This window comes from Cynoglossus semilaevis, chromosome 10 (assembly GCF_000523025.1).
Source record: "Cynoglossus semilaevis isolate Cse_v1.0 chromosome 10, Cse_v1.0, whole genome shotgun sequence".
In the NCBI taxonomy this organism is placed as follows: domain Eukaryota; kingdom Metazoa; phylum Chordata; class Actinopteri; order Pleuronectiformes; family Cynoglossidae; genus Cynoglossus; species Cynoglossus semilaevis.
Window position 1 is genome coordinate 17,713,319 of NC_024316.1, and position 22,329 is coordinate 17,735,647.

The 22,329-nt window shown below is 41.4% G+C and overlaps 1 protein-coding gene across 1 annotated transcript in view; it reads left to right on the forward strand.

The window, feature by feature from the left end:
- Nucleotides 1-22,329, forward strand: part of LOC103385353 (calmodulin-binding transcription activator 1-like) — a 338,769-nt gene that overhangs the window by 296,917 nt on the left and 19,523 nt on the right. Inside the window, 5 exon segments of the mRNA XM_025059482.1 lie at nucleotides 3,060-3,213; nucleotides 8,948-9,088; nucleotides 9,645-11,935; nucleotides 12,383-12,509; nucleotides 12,807-12,941. Of these exon segments, the coding sequence (XP_024915250.1) occupies nucleotides 3,060-3,213; nucleotides 8,948-9,088; nucleotides 9,645-11,935; nucleotides 12,383-12,509; nucleotides 12,807-12,941 (2,848 nt within the window).

The following is a 22,329-nucleotide window of genomic DNA, read 5'->3' on the forward strand; positions in this document are numbered from 1 at the left end:
AGAGCTATTGAAGAAGACCGTTCCGTTTGTCTCTTTTCAATTCCTGGAATATCAATGAGTCATGTTGTGTTCAACTAAACGGGTTCAGTCAGGAAATAGTGAAAAATTGAAACAATAAGATTTTTATACTTATACTTATACTGTTTTATATACTTTTTGCGACAATTTTGAGTGGCTGTGCACCATGGATTTTTTTTTTTTGCAGTCCAGTAAGTGTGACACAGCACCTACTTATGCATGGCACCTAATCAAACAGCAGTAAAAAAAATTAAATATATATTTCTCATGTGTGATGCATTTAACTCCTCGGTTGAAACAGCCGGCATTTTTCTAATAGCATAACAACGATACGCAGATTACATTTGCACCTGCTGGTCTTTTCTTTAGTTCATGGAGCAAATGTGTTTTCATATTTCTGCAGCTATTTGCGAAAAGGTTACAACCAGCTGCGAGTGTAGGTGTTAGAAGGAAGGGATTGTTTGTAGCCGTGTGGATTATTATGTTCAGCTAAGCCTTCAGTGTCGTTTCCCTGTGTATGTGTCTGTTATGTTAATGAGTTTGTCCTCGCCCACCGCCCGGGTGCGTCTGTTTGTTTGTTTGTTTGTGTTTATGTATGTGTATCCATTCATGTGTGAACACGACATTTGTATGTTGCATCCATACGTCTGCACATATGTACGTAGCTGCATGATTGACTGGAGCCTTCTACGTTTGCGTCTCGTACCGCGTAAAGATTGAGAGCGCCTCCTGGCTGTTGACCCAGCTGGTGCTGCCATCTGGGTGCATCACACACACAGCCCCGTTGCCATCTCCATCCTAACAGTGCAGCAGTCGTAGCCCTGGTGTCCGTACCAATGACAGAGGACAGGGAAAACAGAGAGGGAACACACTGAAATGTCCAGCCTTACCACAAATGGTGGAGGAGTCCATCTGTCCTCCAGAGACCACAACAGTCTTTCACTTTAGTGAATTTAGTCTTAGTGTGCTTCAACGAGGGTAGGGGCATTATTTAAAAAATAGTGAATTTAGTCTTAGTGTGCTTCAATGAGGGTAGGGGCATTATTTTTTTTAAAAATCACAATAATCAGATGCCTTGTCACTGATTAATAGCAATAAATAAATACAATATTCAGTATTATACACCTTGAGTGTCATGTACTTTGGCAACACCATTGTTATACTTTTGTAGCTAACGTTAGCTCTGGTGTCTGTACCAAGTCTATTGTAGCTAACGTTAGCTCTGGTGTCTGTACCCGGGCTACTGCAGCTCTAGTATTTAAATCACTGTAAAAACAGTACTTTAAACTGTTGATTCTGCTGCTAAATAAGACTTGACACTCTTGTTCCTGCTCCCCTGCTGGAGCTTTGTGGGACTGCACATACACATCAGAGATTATAGAAGTTGTCATTTCACATAAGTAGTTGTTTATTCTGATGTTTTGTTTTGTTGTTGTTGTTTTCTTCCTCAACCACACCCCTGTCTGACTGAAGGGAAGGGGAGAGAAGGGAGTGGGATGTGAGGGTTCTCACAGATTAATGGTACTCACTGAGAGGGAGCACAGACCTACAGTAGCAGCACCTTGATTTATTTGCCACTTAGTACTGATGAAGCTTCAAACTGCAGTAGCACACACGTTGTTACGACATTTTTCTCCATCAAGGACTTTGTTGGTTTGCTGAATCTCGTGTCTTGTTTAGTGTTAAGTCTGAGCATGTGTGTGTGTGGGTGTGTTTGTTTGATAAAGTTTAATTACTTAATCAGATCATCATTTTAATTGTATATTAATCTGTTTATACCTGCGTTGGATTTGGTGCTTTTTGTGTCTAACATTAACAACGTAATGCACAGTAACTCTGGATTTTTATGAATTCTGGATTTTAATTAGGGTTGTGGGTTTGATTCCAGGAGGACATATGTCAGTGTAAAGCACTTTGAGTGGAGATCAGGACTAGAAAAGAACATTCACCACTTAGTCAATATTAGTCAAGTGTGAAAAGCCAATAAAAGGATTTTGACTGTTGATTTTCTGTTACTCACTTAGACTTAAAAATAAATGTACAACAGAGAGAAAAAAATATTTTATAAAAATTACAAGTATGTGTTGAGATTTACTTTTAAACACCGTATGTTTACATTGGGATTTGTAGATTTACATTACCACATTACCTGTAGCACATTACCTGTAGCATATGGCTAATGCTACCTGTTATCCATAAGCCGTCAGTCGCCCAGTGACTGAACACAGAGACAGTACCAAACTGCTGACATGAAAAGTTTTTGCAAAGTGCATTCCATGTGTACTGTACGTACGTGATAGTACCACTTGTATGGGTTTACAGTAAAAAAAAAAAAAAAAACACTGTAAAAGACGAGGCCGTGAAGAGAGAAGTTTTTTTTTTTTTTTTTTGGCCCTTTATCTCGTCTGCTGTGTTGTGTCATTGCCTCTTCTTTTCTCCAGCTCAGTTTCTGTGTGTGGGTTTCCACACATTGTTTCAACAATATTCTGCCTCTCACAAACCAGCTGGCATGTAGCACATAAGAGCCTCACAGCTGAGCCGCAGTATCAAAGTGTCACTGACGCTTTTTTATTTTATATATATATATATATAAATATATATGTATATGTGCTTTTTTAACCTGTGACTACACACACGATAGCTGCAATCCAGTGGTTCTGGATCTTTGTACACAGCGAAGCAGCTGTAAAAATATTTGTCTCTTCAAGTACCACAAGTACAACCAATATTAAAATACAGCAGTACAGAACTACACTGTTCAATACTGAAACCAATATTAAAATACAGCAGCACAGAACTACACTGTTCACTGGTGAGCACAGAATACAGCGAAAAAATAAAGTTTTCCTTCAAAAGATTTTCAGCTTTATATAAAAAAAAAAAAACCAGTGACACACCTCGTCCTGCCTGGATTTAGATTCCACCACCTACCACTTGAGGGAGCCCGAGTACCACCAGTGGTATGCGTACCATAGTTTGAGAACCACTGTACTACACTGTGCTCCTAACGGACCCTCGTGTCCTCTCTGTTCTCCTGACAGAACCCTGACATCGTGCTCGTCCACTATTTGAATGTTCCGGCCATTGAGGATTGTGGGAAACCATGTGGTCCGATCCTGTGCTCCATCAACACGGACAAGAAGGAGTGGGCCAAGTGGACCAAAGAGGAGCTTATTGGACAGCTCAAGCCCATGTGTGAGTACTTGAAGAATTCCATTCACACTGACACCGACAGTTTCCACGTGAACAGTTCCTGCCTCCTTTTAAAGAGGTTCAGTCGTTTTTACCAGTCACATAAACGCGGCGGTTTAACGTTCAGGTTTAATTTGACTTAGCTGGGACACTAAGTGGCGTCCACACTTCTGTCAGACTGTGTCTTTGTCCAGTCTTCCTCTGCTCCTCCTGGAGCCGTCTGCTAGTTACGGGTCAAAGTCCAGCTCTTCCCTGAGACCTCTGGCACCACTCTGTCCAGGCTGAACGTTCACCTCTTCACTGGCCCATGAAAGAAGCCCAGACAGAGAGGGGTTGGAAGCTGCTTATTGATTCTTGTTAGTGTGTGGGAGTGAGAACGTTTTAGCCACCAGGAAATTCTCTGTCCACTCCTTTTTTTTCCCCCGTTTCCTTCCCATCTCAGTGACTTGATTACTGTTGTTATCACTGTTATTAATACTCTGCCGGCTCTTCTTTGTGTATTTTTATTATCCTTAACACCTTTCCATATAGTGAGGCGATGTTTTGAGGACCAAAAAAAAAAAAAAAATCAAACTTTGTCTGATAATGATAATAGCGTTATAGAGTTTGTGGAGCATCGAAAATCTTTCAGAAAGCTGTTAAGATACTTTTAACATCCCGACTGAGGTCAGCGGCGCTGCTTACTGATATTCCAATGACCAGTTATTGGTGATGTGGTCAGGTAGAGAGGAAGGTGTCAGCAGCTGCACATCGACGAGGCCGTTAAGATCATCGTCATCATCACTGCCGTCCCAGCTGCTCTGCTCACTCTCAGTTTCGGGGCCGTGTTTTACCTAAAGTCCCACCTCAAGACGGCAACTGAGGAACAACAGCCCACTGTATTCATTACATCTGTAGCTTAATGTAAAACCCAAGCACAATTTGCAGTAATGGGTTAAGTCATTAACTTTGAGAGTTGTCGGGACAGAACGTGTTTGTGCGTTAGATGCCTCCTAGCTGCCTGCTCAGATGAGGGTCTAACATAAAGAGAGAGTAGGGGGGAAAAAATGTACACTCCGGCCTTCTGTCTCTGCTCTCTGTCTTTCTTCTTCTCTCTTTCCTTATATCTTGTCTTCAAGAGAGCAGAGGTAACGCAGGGACAGTGATGGAGCAACAGTGCCATCTTGTGGTCTTCTCGGAAACGGTCACGTCGCTATATAGGAGCCATATACAGTTTTACTTGCAGTTGTATGGAGCCGAGCCGTATTTATTGTTCATGTATTATTTAATGCAAAATGATACTTTAGCTCGTAAAGCAACGATTTCAAATTACATTTAATATCTATTTCTTTTTTACGAGTTCATGTTGATTCAATGGCACCATTACTAAAACAACTTTCTTAGTTGAACATGGTGTAAAGCAGGAACTTTTTTTTTGTCTCCAAGGCCAAACATTTGAGAGATGAGCTGAAGAACATCCCTGACTTTTCTACTCTGTGGCCCACTCTATATTACAGAAGGCTCGACTACAGACTACAGCATGAAGAAATTATGTCTAGAGTACGCCATCTAGTGGTTGAAACCAGTACCGCAATACAGGATTGTCATATTAACGATATAGTATCAATGTTCAAAAGGCTGGGTGAAAAAGAAACTCTGGCCAACGGGTAATATGTTTTGTCCACATCAGTTTATTTAATTGGAAAAAAAAGTAAGTTCGGGACAAAATCTTATTTATAAAATAAAAGACAATTAAACAGAAATACAGAAAATCTTATTTATAAAATAAAAGACAAGCAATTAAACAGAAATACCACAAATGTACACAGACACATAGCATAGCATTTATTTATGTTTGGATACCGTGGTGAGAAGGGGTGTAAAGGAGTGGCTTGACTATAGTTCCACAGAGTGAGCAGCTCACTCTTACCATTCAGTGCTATAAACATGAAACACTCTGTCCAGCTCTGCCCCACAGCCTGCTGACAGATAGAGAATGAGCAGCTTCAACAAACCCACTGTGAGACAGAAGGCATATCTCCGGGCCACACAGACCGAAACAGACCCCGGCATGACAGGCAGGGCTGGCCATCATGTGAACTATTGTCCTCTGTTGTTCCATATAGTAATGGCCACTGGTGCAGAGGCAGTTGGGTCAGATATGCAGGGCATCTCAGAATCAGCTTTAGTAACCAAGCATGACCTGAAAATCGACTCGGATTTCTATGCTGTTTATATGTCATGGCACGTCAAGCTCAGAATATCACAACTCCCAGCCTGTGTTTGCTGTTGTTGATGTTGTTTTGAAAGCATCTCCTTTTTTCTTGACATTTTTCCATATAAGTAATTCCATCCATTTGGATTAGATAATAAACAAAAACCAAGTGAGAAACACCGCCCTCTATTTGTGGATATTTGCATTTTCTGTTCCAGGAATATATATAAAATAATTTGAGAGAAACACCGCCCTCTATTTTCTGTTCCAGGAATATACATAAAATAATGTGGAAGTGTTGATTGACAAACTTTAGCAGTTAATAAGACATACATTTGTTTTAAACCGATAGCATCGTTGGGTCTGTAGACTGTGTGTTGGCTAACAGAGTGGTGTGTCACTGCTGACAGGACAGGATGCTGGTATCAGACTGATGTTAGGACCGTCTGGTTGTTTGGTGCCTGGGCTGTTTGGGTGTTAGGATTACGGCTGGTGACACCGCTTCCATCATGTCCGCTTTGTGACATAACCATGAATGAGAAAAGCAGGTCAGGACTGCACCTCAGCAACCCATAGTTTCCAGGGATGACATCCGTCTGCGTGATGAGCGTTGTGGCAGTTCTGGCATGAGGGTTCAGGAGTTTGAAGTACTGCCACTGCACAGAGGAGGCGTTTGCTGTTTTCTATTGAAAATGGACTGCTAAATTTAAATTGAATAATTCTATAGATGGCAGAGTTATTATTATAATTTTTCTTATTATTCAGTGTGTCATTTTATTTTAAACATCTTCAATCCACACATTGTTTGCAACTAAATTAAGTTTTTCTTTAAGTATTTATTTTAATGTGCAACTTCACTGTCGTCAATTCAGATTAGGAGAATGGATTCTCCTCTGTCACGCAGCCTAACTGACAATTATTATGCTCGTGGCGCTACGATGTTTTGTCAGCAGCATCCTCTCATTTGTTCTGTTTGAATGATGCACTTGCAGGGAATGAACACAGAACAGCATCACTGTCAGTGACAATCTCTAGACTCCAGACAGTTGTCAGGCTTTTTTAAAATCTCACTCAGCTCAGATTAATGGATAAATTATTCAAACTTTGTCATGGATTAAGCGTTGTAAGGTCTCATCCACTCATGTTTCCCAGCTGTGATAATCCTACATTAAATCATGTTGTTGTTAATTTGCTCGGTGCTCTGTTTCTACCTTCTTAAATCTCAGATGAAGGGAGACAAGCCACAAAGAAACTCTCACCCATGCTTGACACTTTTAATGAAATAATTATTGAAATTAAACCTATCAAACAAATACATTTTTTGAACTGATTAATCACATTGCTGGGTCATAAAAGATTAAAATAGCAGATGAATGTATGTTTTTTATTTTATTAAAAACTATGATTAATTTTAATTTTTATAATTTAAAAATCCAGAACAAGTGCAAGATATTTATTTAATTCTATATTAAGTTGATCAGATTTAACATTATTTAATGCAGCCACTTTGTTTTATATAAAAAAAATAGACTTCTGTACTGGTATCTCTATTTTAAACACTTAAAAATACTGTCTTTAATATAGTACGGGTCGATATCAAATATTGCAGTATAACAACTCATGTCGCAGACATTTTCCGTTTAAATGTCCCGCCGTTTTAGCAACAAGCGCCTCTGATTGGCTCTCGTCTTTATTTGTTTCCTCAGTTTACATGACGAAATGAGCGCTGATTTCACGACCGTTTATATTTGTCGATTAATGCAGGAATACATATCGTCGTACTTATTCAACTTTCGTTTAAGAAAGGTAAGTGTATGACGAAGCTTTTTAAATCAACAACAAGTAAATGTAAAGTGGACTAATGGGATATACAGTGTTGTACCGGCGTTCAAAACAGAAAACAAAAGATAACGCCATTGTTAACTAACGGTTAGTTAAGTTTCGAAGAAGTTGGAAGATTCGTGCTGAAACTGTTAACACTCTTGTCTAAAAAAAAAATTAAAAAGCACAAACAGTTACTCATACAAAATGAACTTACGTTCATTAACGTTCGTTAAAACGTACATTCCTATCTGCAGGTCTGATGTCTTGCCAGCTGGTAACCCAACTTATTACGTTAGCATATAGCTTCACCTAGTGGATGATATAAGTATAGCATGCCCTACATTTTAATCTCTTTTATTTAGAAAACTTATTTTGTGTGATAATCCAAATTTGTTTCACCTGTGAAATTTTAATTTTTTTCCGGTCCAGAGCCTAAATACAACAGCACGTATCGCTGTCACTGAAATCTTTATAGCAACTAAAACCACTATCTGTCTCATCAGATGTGCTGGGTTCTAGGCAAGTGGAGCGGAGAAAAGTATTAGGAGATGCAAGCCAAGTGTGACAGAAGCCAGGAGTAGAGCTTTACAGGGAAAAAAGATTATTTTTCCGCCAGTGCAGCCACCGTTCTTGAAGCAGCTAGGTGATGTTCCTCCCCGCAGGGTCTCTGTCAGAACACAGTCATAGTTGGGGGTAAGGGTGGAGGGTGGAAGGATTGATGTTACTGTCACGCTCATCAGCAGTCACATAAGGGAGGCCACAGAGCAGCCTCAGACAGTGACACATGAGTGGGGGAAGGAAGCAAAAGAGAAAATGAACAGTGAACCACACATACTGTGACATCACTCTCAGGTGAAACTAAAGTAAAACAAATGCTGGATTCTTGACCAAGGGGGAAAAAAAGCACATTTGAGACACTGAAAAGGAAGGAAGGCGTGGAGTAGCTTCGAGGCAAAAGAAAAGATAGAAGTTAAATAAAATTATATTGTAACATGATTATTGTGGCACAGTGTGAGTTGTACCTCCACTAGGAGGCGCCTGAGCATTTTAGTGTAAGGTGTGAAACAAGAAAACCGGCAGAAGATCCTTAGGTATTTGTAATTTTAAAGAAATAAAACTGTAATTTTTGTTTGTTGATACTAACTCATACAACAAAATCATAATGTTTGTTGTTGTTTCTGGTTCGCATCAGTGTGAGCTTGTGTGTGATTGTTAGTAGAAGGTGTGCTGTCTGTGGTGGGGTGTAGGAAGGCATGAGGCAGTTGTTTTTTCTTTGATTTGTTAACAGATGCATTAAACATAAGTTAAACCCAATCCCCCTATTTAGAATTGTAGTAATACATGATTAGTACATGCTATTGGCTTTTTAATAACTAATACACATGTCTGTTAAAAAGACATCTATTTAAAGTTTCTTGGTCCCATGACCTTGACCCGGTGGTGCCAAAAGTAGGGGGCAGGCCCCTCATGGATGCTGATCTAGACATATAATATTGACAGATTCTGATACAGGCCCAGCGTGCAGGATTTATTTAATTCTTCATTTATGTAGCTTTTTTTTTAGGCAAATTAAAAGTTTTGTGTTTTGGAAGATTGTTTATTTTTTTTATAATTTTTTTTTTTTTTTTTTTTTTTTTGAGCATCCTGGTAGAAGCCAGGGTAACCAGTGTTATCTTGGGTTGACTGGCGTCTCTGTCTCCCCCTCCTTCCTCTTGGCAGTTCATGGCATCAAGTGGACTTGCAGCAATGGGAACAGCAGCTCGGGCTTCTCAGTGGAGCAGTTAGTGCAACAGATTCTGGACAGCCACCAAACCAAGCCACCTCCCCGGACTCACAACTGCCTCTGCACAGGAACCCTGGGTAAAAGCTGGCTAGTGGGTCCGATATTGATCACAAGACTGAACGTGTGAATCAATTGGATGTGTGAAAAGGCACCTTGAATAAAATGTACATGTTATCAATATGTTAGAGCACTGACAAGGTGATCAGGATGTATCTTATTCACTCAATAGAATCGCAATTATCTATCGCTTATTCCTTTGCCGTGTTGCAGTGGGGAGGTGGGAGGTGGTGCTAATCCCAACTGTCAACAGGGGAGGGTGTGGTACACCCTGGAAAGTTTGTCAGTTTGTCACAGGGCCACATATAGAGACAAACAGTGCTCATCTATGGTTGGCTATTTGTCCATTCGAACAAAACCCTTTTTAAATACATGATTTCAGGTGTTTATATTAAAGAAAATATGTAATATAATCAATAATTTATTTACAACACATTTACAACAAATATACCCATCTACACCGTTCAAAATACTTCAAATACTCCTCTGATAATGTTGTTGAAATTCCATCATCCATGCAAAAAGTAGTCATTATTTTTTGTTCCTCCTAACCTTCTCTTTTCTTCATTGATACAGGTGCAGGCAGCAGTGTGCACCACAAATGCAACAGCGCCAAACATCGCATCATCTCTCCAAAAGTGGACCCCCGCGGTGGATACAGTAGTGCCCACTCTGAGGTCCAAAACAACGATGTGTCGGAGGGAAAGACAGAGCACAGTACACATGCTGGAGGCAAAGGCTCTGGGGGTGGAGGCGGGAACAGTGCCAGAGAGAAACGCAATGGCAAGGTTCACAAGCCTGTGCTGCTGCACCAGAACAGCACAGAGGTGTCATCCACCAACCAGGTGGAAGTTCCTGACACTACCCAGAATTCCCCGGTCTCCATCAGCAGCGGCCTCAACAGTGATCCAGACATCGCTGACAGCCCCGTGGTAACGGGAATGAGCCACGTGGCCTCCGTCATGTCTGGCTTGTCTCAGAATGTCTTCATGTCCGAGGTCACAGGAGACCCCGTCTACAACATGTCTCCCACCGGGGGTCCCAACACTCACCTGATGGGAGCGGATGCCACCTCGCAGGGTCTGGTTTTGTCTGTGACCTCTGATCGTCACAAGTTTGCCTTCCCCAGTGGGGGAGTGGGGGAACCTGGGACGACCGCAGCAGGAGACAGCCTTTCCATGTTGACTGCTGCCGGCGTGTCTGAGGAACTGGTGCTGTCCAGCAGTCTTGATTCTGGAGCCATCAAGATCCCAGAGACTAATATGAACTTTGATCCTGACTGCTTCCTAAACAACCCAAAACAGGGCCAGACATATGGAGGCAGTGCAATGAAAACTGAGGGGAATTCATCCTCCACCTCCTCCTCCTCTGTGGGCAGTAATAGCACCAATGGCAGTCTTCAACGTTCTCCCAGCATTTCAGATAACGGCTACAGCTTCAATGCAGCTTTGGTGAAGAACATAAAGACAGAGGACACGTCATTTGAGCAGCAGCTGGCCAAGGAGAGTGGCTACCAGGTGGGGGCAGTAGTCAATTGTGGCAGTGGAGTGTCTGTGGCATCTGGTGGCTCAGGCCAGGGCAGCCTCTCTCTCACCTCTGCAGGCTCCCTGCTTCCTTCTGGTGGGGGTCTGAGTCCAAGCACCACCCTGGAGCAGATGGATTTCAGTGCCATAGAGGCCAAGCAAGACTATACTTCCAACACCAACACCGTCAGCTATGGTCAGGCCATGTCCAGTCCTCACATGCAGCACCAGAACCGTTCACCCAGCTTCTTCCTCCAGGAGGCCTCTCAGACGAGCCACACTCAGCAGGGCAGGCCCACCATGGGCCAGAAAACACATTTGATGGAGCACAACTCCCATGACTCTAGCGCTTACATGGGGCTTCAGGTGGTGAAGACAGACTCTCCTGGCAGCAATGGTCACCTCCATCCTCACCACCAGGGCCACCAGACCCAGCACAGGGCCAACTGCAATGGAGGCTCAACCACTGATGGTCCTGTCCAGACTGGTTCTCTCCAGCTGCTCCAGTATCAGGGGACCTTCCAAGGACTTGGCAATGAACACGAGGAGGTGGTAGGTCTAGAGCAACCTGGCAGCGTGACATCAGCTCAGGCCAATGAGAATGGAGCAGAGAATCTACTGAAAGCAGGAGATCACATTCAGGCATGTGGGAATGGAGATGGAGGGGGTGCAGAGCACTACCTGCAACAGGCTTCAGATGGTAGTGGGGGAGGGACAGGTGGAGAGGGAGTAACCATTCATAATGGAAACAACAACAGTGATGGCAGCAATCGGTCCCAGCAGCAGGAACAGCTGCAGCCTCTTCTCCAGAGCACAAGCATGGTCCAGGGACTCTATAACGCTGTAAGCACCCATCAGGGACTTGGGGGAGGAGCTAGTAACGGAGCGGGTGGAGGCGCAGGTATGGAGATAAGTCTGGACCACTTTGACATATCTTTTGGAAACCAGTTTTCTGACCTTATCAATGACTTCATTTCGGTGGATAGTAGTGGAACCGCCATGTCGGCTGGTGGAGCACTGTACACTCACCAGTTAGTGACATCTCACAGCTCTGATGGTCAGAGCACAGCTGGAGGGGGTCCTCAGCAAGGCCAGGAAGAAGGAGGTGCTCGAGGCTCGGGCTACAACAGCTCAGAGCTTTGCCTTCAACCCTGCTGCAGCCCCCAGTCTCTGAGCACAGGAGCTGGAGCAGGGGGGAACACTGGGGACGCGGGCTCCTTGTCCTACATGAATGTAGCCGAGGTGGTTTCAGCAGCTGTAGCCCAGGGGGCTCTAGGGATGCTTCAGGCCACAGGCCGACTCTTCATGGTCACTGACTACTCCCCCGAGTGGTCCTACCCTGAGGTGAGTGACGTGAGTCTTCACAGACATTCATTCATCTGCAGACTGCATAGAAATCTAAAGACTTGGCAATGATTGACGATTGATTAATTATGTGTATGTAATATGGTCAACCAGAGCGAAAAAAACAGCATTATTAAATATTGCTACATTTACAGAGTAGAGCTATACTGCGTAGTTGAGGAAATAAACTGGAAAAAAAAGCTGTGAATTGATCCTGATTTAAAACAGTCTCCACTTCGAACCAATAGAGGGCAGCAGGGTATCTCAATAAAATTATTTCGTGGGACCTTGCTATAGTAACTAACAGAGATTTCCACACGATGGCAGCAGAGATCAGCACAGTGAAGCTGTTTGTTTGGTGTGGCGCTCTCTCCTCATTGAACTCTAGATGGCGTAGTGAGCACTTGTTGAATTTTGTTTTTCCCCCTTTTTTCCCTGATTCTGAAGGGTGGAGTTAAAGTGCTGATCACTGGTCCGTGGCAAGAGGCGAGTTCAAACTACAGCTGCTTGTTTGACCAGATCACAGTTCCAGCTTCTCTCATCCAACCTGGAGTACTGCGTTGCTACTGTCCAGGTAAAACACAGTAACTTGAGAAAGTATTTAAAATAAAGCTTTTCTTTATTCTGTAAGAAAGGTAGATGTACATTTTAATTTTTGCATTTGTAGGTGTTCTAGTTTTAGATTTGATGGGTTTCCATACTACACAATGCAAATCTGTATCAAAAGTATTGTAATTTACATACAATTAAAAACACGTTCTTATCAAAAACTACTTTGATAGCAGTATTTGACTGTTTTATAAATCTTTTTTATAGCACCAGTAAAAATGGTTTATTACCTGTAACTTCTTAATGTCTCCTCTGCCTTCAGCACATGATACCGGCCTGGTCACTCTTCAAGTGGCTGTCAGTAACCAGATCATTTCAAACTCTGTGGTATTTGAATACAAGGCCCGTGCTCTTCCATCACTGCCATCATCTCAGCACGACTGGCTATCACTAGATGGTAAGTCCTTCAGATCTTACTACATTATTTCTCTCCCCCCTGTTAAACCATTCAGATCTTACTACATTATTTCTCTCCATCCTGTTAAACTTAAACTTAAACCAGCTGTTAGTTGTTTTTATTTATTTATTCTTTTTGATTAGATTTTTCACATTTGCAACATCAAGTTTTTGAATTTTGTTTGATTACATGCTATGAAAATCTCATGCAATGATGCTCGACCTTCAGGCTCACCAAGGTCCTTTGTTAATCCTTGTGGTAGTGGCTCGTATTTGTCCTTGTCTGTTGTGAGACAGAGATGTTCTGTTTGCAGATGGTTTTCATGGATGGTTTTATACAGAAAAAAAACTCAAAATATCCAGTAATGAACTTTGTCTAAGAGGCCACATGGTGGCAGAAGTGGTTAGTGTTTTTTTCTCACATTCCATAAACATGCAGGATTAGGTGAATTGTGAGTGTGAATAGAATAGTTTCAATATTTCCCCAGTGTGGGATGAATAAAGTCTTATCTTATCTCATGTGTCCCTGTGATGGACCTGTCCAGGGTGAAGCCCCACCCTTGCCCTATGACTGCTGGGATTGGTTCAGTGTTCCTATGACCCTGGAAATGATTTAGTGGTAGAAGCTGTATGAGGAATAAACGAATGACACTAACCACCTTGTGAATGTCCTGGAAGAGCCGTCAGAAAAATATCTCACATAAATGTTGGATATATATTATAAATTAATTCAGTTAAAACATAAAGACATCACCACTTTAATGTGTTTTAAAACAAAAAAAGACATTCAATGTGAGGCCCTTTATAACCTTTATCAGAAACTACAGTCTGTTCATTTCAATTTTCAAGAACCCATTCATCAGTGTAATTAGCGGTCACTTCACATTTGCCGTCATTTAAAGCGTCTCTGACTGACTTTGCTTTAAAATTCAGCTGTTGTTGGCATTTCTTGCCATTTACTGGGAGTTGCGTCTTTGCAAACGATGCCAAGCTTGCAAAGCAATAACAGTTGCTCTTTCCAAGAAATACTACTGAAGGAGGCAATGAATTGTTACAGAACACAATGAAAAGCGGTATGAAGTACATAAGATACAGCACAACACTGACATTTAACAGAGTCAAGTGCCCAAAGCAGATAACAAAGTTAGGAGGAAAAACATTTGGACAGGCAACAGGTTGCAAAGCTGTTGTGGTTGATATAAGTTTCTTGTGATTTTAACAAATTGCAAATGCTTGCATGTGGGAAAACAATGTCTGATGAGATCAACTGTTTGGTCATCTGGGGAAAAGTAGAACTAAAACAATGTTAGTTTTACAAAAATAAGGAAACTAAAGTACACTTTAGTGAATTTCTTCTCACAATGGCACAAATAAAAATAGAAATAATTTAATCAGTTTGACCTACTGCACCACATACTCCATGGGGGGAGGCAGCCCACACTTTGAGAACCACTGATGTACACTAGGTCACTGTTAAATCTGTGAATTTGTACCTCCTATACATATATTTAAGTTAACAAGGTAAAACCCGACGTCTTTGAGCTGACAAAGCTTTAAGCTTCCTTTTAGGGAAGTTGGGTGATTGGTTGAATTGTTACAACTTGTTTTTATATTAAATAATAGCGTTCACAATCATTCACTGAGACACCGTCATTATCCCTGTGAAACTGGGCCAAATTTCTCATCCTTTTAAAATAGAATGACATCAAATATTAATATGAAGCAGTGCGAATACAATGTCAGGTTGGATAAAAAATGTGTTTGGAAGTTACTCAGAAAGTTTACGATGTCATTAATTAAACATCATATATACTGAAATAAATAAGTTAGATGATCTTTAGATGACCACATCTGTTGTTGAAGCACTTTAATGCAAAATGTTTCTCTGGAGGCTGAGTCAACTGAGCGTTTCTCCTCCTGCTCTGAAATCAATGTTCTGTTGTGGAGCACGGTGTTAGTGTAATTAGAAAACATCCACTTGTGGAAAGTGTTGCTCCAGCTCGTCCTACTTTACACTAAGCTGCACACTTAACAAACTTACCAATTAGGAATAGACTTTCAGATTTAGCAGCTCATGTGAGCAGACTTGGTTCCCAATATACAAGTTATGTCACAGTGGCCTGTGAAGGACAAAAACGATAAAAAGATACCCTGGCAGTCAATGTAACTATTTCAAAATTATTGACCAGGATGTTTTTAGATGGACAAAAATACTGCACAGATAATATTGAGCTATTTCCACAATGTTAGTAAAATTATGTATGGTAAATAAAATATTGCAAAAACCCAGGATGTTTTTAGATGGACAAAAATATTGCACAGATAATATTGAATTATTGCCACATGTTAATAAAATTGTGTAATAACAGAATATTGTACTAGGGGTGTAAGAAAATATTGATACAGTGAAACATCAGATATTTTGTTTCACAATACCACATTGATATTCTACAGCACTTTATCGATTTTTATAAATTAACAGTTAACATGCAAATATTCATGCCATTGGTTCCATTTATTTTGCTTTTATTTCTTCTCTTGGGATTAAACATGTAGATCTCTCTGTTCCAAGTTTAGTAACTTGATGTTACATGTAACAGCATCCTGTTTGTACAATGCTGACAGCTTTCCTACAGTTAAATTGTTAAAATATCAATATATCATCGTGCCTGTAGTATCACAGTACATCTCAATATATTGCTTTGTTGCCTTTGTGTCGTGACATGTATTGTATCGACAGATTCTTGTCGATACAGACACCTATTGCACAGATAATCTAATATTGTGTATTTAAAAAAGATGAACTACTTTCTGCTGAGCAAGGTGAAGATTATGTGATATGTCAATGTATTACAGATCACACCCTGAAGCTGCAGATGACTTATTTGTTAATGGCCAAATGTCCATGCCTAATGGCTTTCTCAATGAAGCTAATAATTCATGTTAAAGTATGTTAAGAGTCGTAAAAGCTGGAATCGTCAACCTCTCGGAGGTTTTAATGTAGGTCAGAAGACGTAGATGCCCACGTTTGGTCTAATTAAAGAAATATTTGTATATGTGTGTGTACGTGCTGATGGTGAAGAATTGCTGCAGTACTTGAGCCTTGACAGGATAAAGTAGGGCATTGTGAAACGCAGGCTCACAGGACAGCTGCATTGCAGACGGCTCATGAGGGAGTGGGGGCTGAGTAATCGAGAGCTGGCTGCTCCATGCACAGCAGAACCGGTGGATCACTCCGCCATTCATACCCTGTTGCCTCACTAGCCCATTCACAGAACCAGTTAAGGAGGAGTTGGCTGTCTCATGGAAAACACAGCCCACCCTATTACCTTACTTATATTAACTCCTTACATCCTATGACATTCCTGATGATTTGATAGGGGGGAAACACACCATTATTGTAGTTGACATTTGAAAGAGGACTAAATTATATTTGCTGTCAACGAAAATGACCGCGATTAATTCTGTTGGAGCCCTGTTTAGATTTCTGCGTTTTGGTGCAACTGTTGCCGATAAATATGTCCGAGTGAGAGTCACGGCTTGACACGTTGTGTAAAAATGTGGGGAAAATCGGGTACCGTTTAAAACCTGAAATAATATAAATGTTGGCTAGCATTGAGATTGATGTGGCTTAGAAATAACCGTGTTCCCAAGTAGATGATATAAAAAATGTATGGAAAATGAACACGTGTCAGTCACACGGAGAAAACGCACAAAACGCTCCTCGCGTCCGTTCGCTTTGGTTCAGCACTTTCAGCACCACCACACTGTGGACAGCGACGTGGGCACTCGTGTTTACTCCCGGACAGTGAACTCCTACTGTGGGATCCAGACGTCATAAGTTATTTCAGAAGTAGGGCAGACTGTAATCACCTACACACGTCGATAATGTCAGATGTGTTGAAGCGTGACAGAGGAAACGTGGAGTGTGTTTTATGTGGTCGTGCACGGCAAAAAAAAAAATTAAAAAAATCACGCTGTATTGAGCTGTGAAATCTACTCTATCGTCAAACCGTAGACTTAACCCGCGGCACTCACCCGGTCCTAATGGTGTGTGTATGTGTACGTGTACGTGTACGTGTTCCACAGTATTAGTACAGCTCCGTGAGTTTGTTCTCCCATGGAAGACTCACTGTGCTATGATGTGCTAATGGCACAGCTGCCTGCCTGCCTTGATTTGTCATAATGCAGAGTGGGGGAAGGGGCGCTTTTCTCTGCAGCACTGCAGGTATATGGAGCCATGGGCAGGAAGGGAAAGCGGTTTGGAGCTGCAGATCCCTCACCGTCCACCCCAATCAGTCCCCCAGCTCCATTTTGCCGACCAGAGAGAGAGGTTCGCTTGTAACGGCCAAATTGCCGCCGAGCACGTCGTCCTCACTCACAGTTAGTGGGCAGGGGGGGAGCGCAGTCTGACTTACTGACTGACAACGGCGTGACAAACCGGCACGACAAAACGCAGGAGCGGAGGAGTGGGTGTGTTTAAGTGAGCATGGTCAACTACTGCAAACAGAACAGACAGAGGAGTCAGTTTGAGGAGGCGACAGAGAGCGTTCCCGGTCTTCTAAACGGCTGAGCCGAGACTCTGCGTCAGGGCGCACCGTGAACCGAGCCAAGCACACGCGTAGATCAGAGTAGCTTTCGGAAACAGCAATAAAAACATGTATCACTGGCCAAATAGAAAACAATAAACTGAACAGAGCAGAGGAGGACAGAAGGAGCCAGCAGTTATGAGCGGTGCCGCGGCTTGAGGAGGAGAGGGAAGAGGAGAATTAGGGCGTCTGTTTACCGGCGGCACGTGCGCGCATCGTCTTCCAGCACCGTTATTTGTCATTTTACTGCAGGCTGCGGCGACTACTCCACTCACTGGGTGAGAGAGTGTGTTTGTGTGTGTGTGTGTTTGCCAGTGTGTGTGTGTGTGTGTAAAAAGGAGGAGGGGGCTCTTACAGAAGGAAGAGTGGTGAGCGCTCTTCCTCTCTTTCTCCTCCTCTCTCACTCCCACCCTCTCCTCGCGTCGCTCTCTTTTTTCCCTCACTTTGTTCCATTGTTGACGAGTTCTCTGTTGAGACTGAGATTCTGTCTACGTCCAGGACTTATATCTGTTTTTCCACACATTTTTAATTCACATGACACCGTGCACACGCCTGGCCGCCAGGCTGTGGGAGCAAAACTACAGTTAAAATGAAATGCAGCTTTGGCTGGACTGCTTCTGGGTCAGGATACCAGTGAATGACACCTGCATTTCCTTAAAGACAAAAGAGGCAGTTTTTTTCTGTGGGGTGGACTCTACCAATGGAAAATAAAGTAGAAGGTTAGAAGTGTTACCTTTAACCTATGGCTGTGGTGCTGTGCTGTGATGTGCTGTGTCTGTTTTGTGCGTGTTTTTCTTTCTACACATTCTGTGCATTTGTCATGTCAGAAGTTGAAGTTTCACCTTTTCCTTCACCCTGGTCAGTGCTAAGTGATTTAATACACTACCATAGTTGTTCTTTATTTATTTGTGCTGTTGTAAGTCTTTCTTGTGACTCTGCCTCATCGCAGAACACCGGAGAGAGTTGATGGTGATAGTAACCAACTCCTGACTCACGACTGTAGCGTCTGAGACTCAGGATGCCTTGAGGGACAAGAATATTGTCCCTCAAGCTACAGTTCACATCTTGACATAAATACTTCTAGAAGAAGTTACAGTATCTTACAGCTCTCACTTATCTTTTTTGTCTACTTTAAACAAAGTAAGGTGATCAAAAAAAAAAAAACATTTTTAGTGATTTTTAGGTTTGACCTTAAAGCTTTGACGTGATTCACTGCTGTCTGCTGAGACCCAACAGTGAATGAGATTTTATGGTCACTTCACAAAACGGAATGTACATTCACCTTACGCACCAGTCAGTTTGCAAGTGCTGTTTCACGTGCTTTCAGAAGTGCGGCGTTTGCTCATATGTGTGTTACCTCACATCTGTGATGTAGTCACGTCTGAGAGTGATGTTCAAGTTTGAAAAGCAGTCCTAAACTGTTTTGCTCCTCGTGTAGATTGCATATTAGGGCTGATTATATCAAATGCACCGACTTCCTATTAAACATATCAACTGGGGAATCAGCTACACGGTACTCAGAACAGAGTACTCCATCATTAGCTGCTGATAACTCACAACCCATGCACAGAGAGAGAGAGAGAGAGAGAGAGAGAGAGAGAAACTTAGCTTTTAGTCGTGACTTTGCTGCATAACTGCTCCGAATATTTTAGCGACTCCTCTCTGGAGGTATGCTCTGCTACCTGTTGCCCGCCTGAAAACAAACCGGTGTCGTTGAGCCTTAGAGAATATTTTACATCATGCCGTTTACACACTGCAAAGCTTTGTATTGCAGCATCCTACATTTAGCACTCGAATGCAGAGTGGTTTGTTCAGCAGCAGGAGGAACGAATATTTTTTTTGTCTTGGCTGAACTTTGCCAAACCGCATTTCAGTTATGGGGCTGGAAGTGTTAGTATTGAATTACACTTGCATTAGATCCCATTACACTCTATCTCTATGCTTGATGCAGAGGCAGAACAGATTGCTTTATAGGTGCAGTTCCTTTGACTTCAGCAAAAGTGTCTTCCTTTTATCATATTATAACATTTTAATCACTTGTCCTGTCCAGCCTGACTTCATAAGTTAATGTAGTTAGTGGAACATATTGTGGCTTAAACCCTTTTTTTCAGTCAAAGCAGCACCAAAATGCACTTTGTCCACAAATTATACTGTTTTAGGAGATGTGATCAGATTGATCAACAGATTTGGCCTTTGGACTTTTATTTCTATTGACTTTTTAATGCTTTATATCAATTACTTATAACTTGTTTAGTCATTTTATTTTATTTTTGAATCATTTTTTACTAGTATTTGTATTGACCTTCCTATGCATAATATCATTTAGTTACTGACTTGTTTGCACATTTCCTTTCTCTTATTATTTTGTATTTTAATTTAATTTAACTTTTGTAATTTTATGGCTTTCTCTTATTATTTTGTATTTTAATTACATTTTTTTCTTTTGTAATTTTATGTTTTCCACAGTAGTCCCCATGTTTTTGATTTAGGTCAATACTTTACTCATCAGTTTATATTCAAACTAAGTCTGAAATAGTTTCAGTGAACCTGAATTATTAGCAGCCCATTCAATATTCATGCTTTGGATCATACCTTTCTAAATCTGTATTTGTATTATTAAAGTTGGTGCTGTCAAGGGTATGTGTTTGTACGTCAGCTAAATGTGCTGTCCACCTAGTTATTTTTCTTATAAAGGTAATGTCGTCTTTCATGTCCTGAGCTCCACTCTGCTCCTGTGGGTCATTCACTTAATGCCCTTATCAGATTTAGCATCTGCCCCTCATGCTGCGCCTCTTATCTCTGTTTCCCTCTAAGTGGCCATAAGACCAAATTAAAATAAGTAATATATATAGTCTCAGACCAAACATAACTTACATCACATCAACATTAAGTAGCTCTCTCACACACTCTCTCTTCTCTCACTCTCATAGTTTCTAGACTATATTCAAGTTCAAGAAAGAGTGGGCAAAATCAAACTATTTTGCCCTTATGTGACCTATATCTGATTTCCATATCAGCCAATCTCCAAATTTCCTTTCCAAATCAGACCCAGGCCTTTCTTGTGTCTTGATGGAAACATCTTTGATGTTTCTCAAAGCGACCTCAGTTTCGTCCATTATGCTGTACTTCATGCATATTTTATGTCATCGAAATGAGATAGATCACACGTGTCAAACTCAGGCCTGGGGGCCAAATCTGGCTCGCAGTGTAATTATATTTGGGCCGCAAGATCATATCAAATGTGTACTAGCGTAGGCCCACCAGCTACAGATAAAGAGGCATAATAAGAAACAAATACCACTGATGTGTGTTTTATTTCAAATAAAAATTCCCATGTGTTTATAATCTTAAGCTTTTGTTGTTCCAGATTCAATGTTTACACAAAAGTAAAGTTTTTTCCACGTGAAAAAAATCTACATTACATACCTGGAGAGAAGGTAAAACATGCACAATTGCTATAAATTTTTCAATAAATATGAATTAGTCACAGTATTTCATTTTGACCCACTGTGAATTTGAGTTTGACACCCGAAATTGCGGCACGGCGAGATCAAAGTATAAACCCAACTTTATCCTTTTCCTTTCTGTCTGACTGTTCTGTCCGAAATAGCTGTTTAGAATTTTTTAAAATCCCATGATTGCAACTGTGTTGTCCTACTAATAATGGAAGGCTTTGGAGATATAATTTCCCTAGGGACGTGGTGCTACATACCAGATTTTTCTATGATGAAGTTGTTACTGCAGTTATCTCTCATTTGCCAGTTTTCCTGCAGTTCCTGTGTCAAACGCAGTACTGCTGTTGACGTAAACAGGAAGTTAATGGTATGCTGCTGGTACTGTATCAATCGAATATCTGTAAGGAAACTCAAACTCCCCTTCTCCCCAGGAGAAAAACCAATAGTGAATCACTCTATTAGTGTGATAGTGAGTGACAGCAAATCCCTATGGTGTGCACTCTTGGCATTTTACCTCCACTGTGACACAGTGTATCTATTCCCTGTTTTGTCTATAATCACATTGAACCAAATAGGTAGGTAAATGCCAACAGGTTAAGAGCTGCTTCACCCTTATGGCTGCACAGAAGAGTGTCATGAACGCTCTGTGACCTTTTGTTTGGAGTGATTTAACCTAGACATTCTGTAAAGGTGACTGTATATCATTCTTTGTCCAACGAGTGAAGAATCTTTTGTCTGACAAAACATAATTGGGCCATGCAGTAGAAAAAGTGGTTAAGGCATTTGTTCAAAATTGAGAAGATCACTGGTTGTTGTTCAACCCCAGGTTTGTAAAACATGCACACTAGCTTCACTGTTCACCTTGGATAGGTATGAATTTCAGTGTACGTAAATGTTTTTTTGTTTCTGTATTTGGCCCTGTAATGGACAGATGGATCATCCGGGTTGTAGCCCACTTTCACCTGTTGTAGTTGCTGTACTATACTGAAGAAAAGATCCAATATTGGTCCTAATATAAGGCATTGTGTCTGGCGTATAACTGTTGCAGATAGGTTGAATTAAAGCTATCAAAATAAATAATATTCGAGACCCTTATTCGTCCCAGGTTGCCATTAGGGATATGTGGTTCCACTGGGGCTCAAACCCAGGACCTTCTGTATGTGTAAGGCAGGCATGCTAACGGTTCCACTGGGGCTCAAACCCAGGACCCTCTGTATGTGTAAGGCAGGTATGCTAAACACTACTGAGGTCCATCCTTAATTTTGCCTTTTGGTTTGTTCATTTTATGCCTGTAGTTTGTCTTTTGGTTTGTTCATTTTATGCCTGTACTTTGTTTTTCATTTAT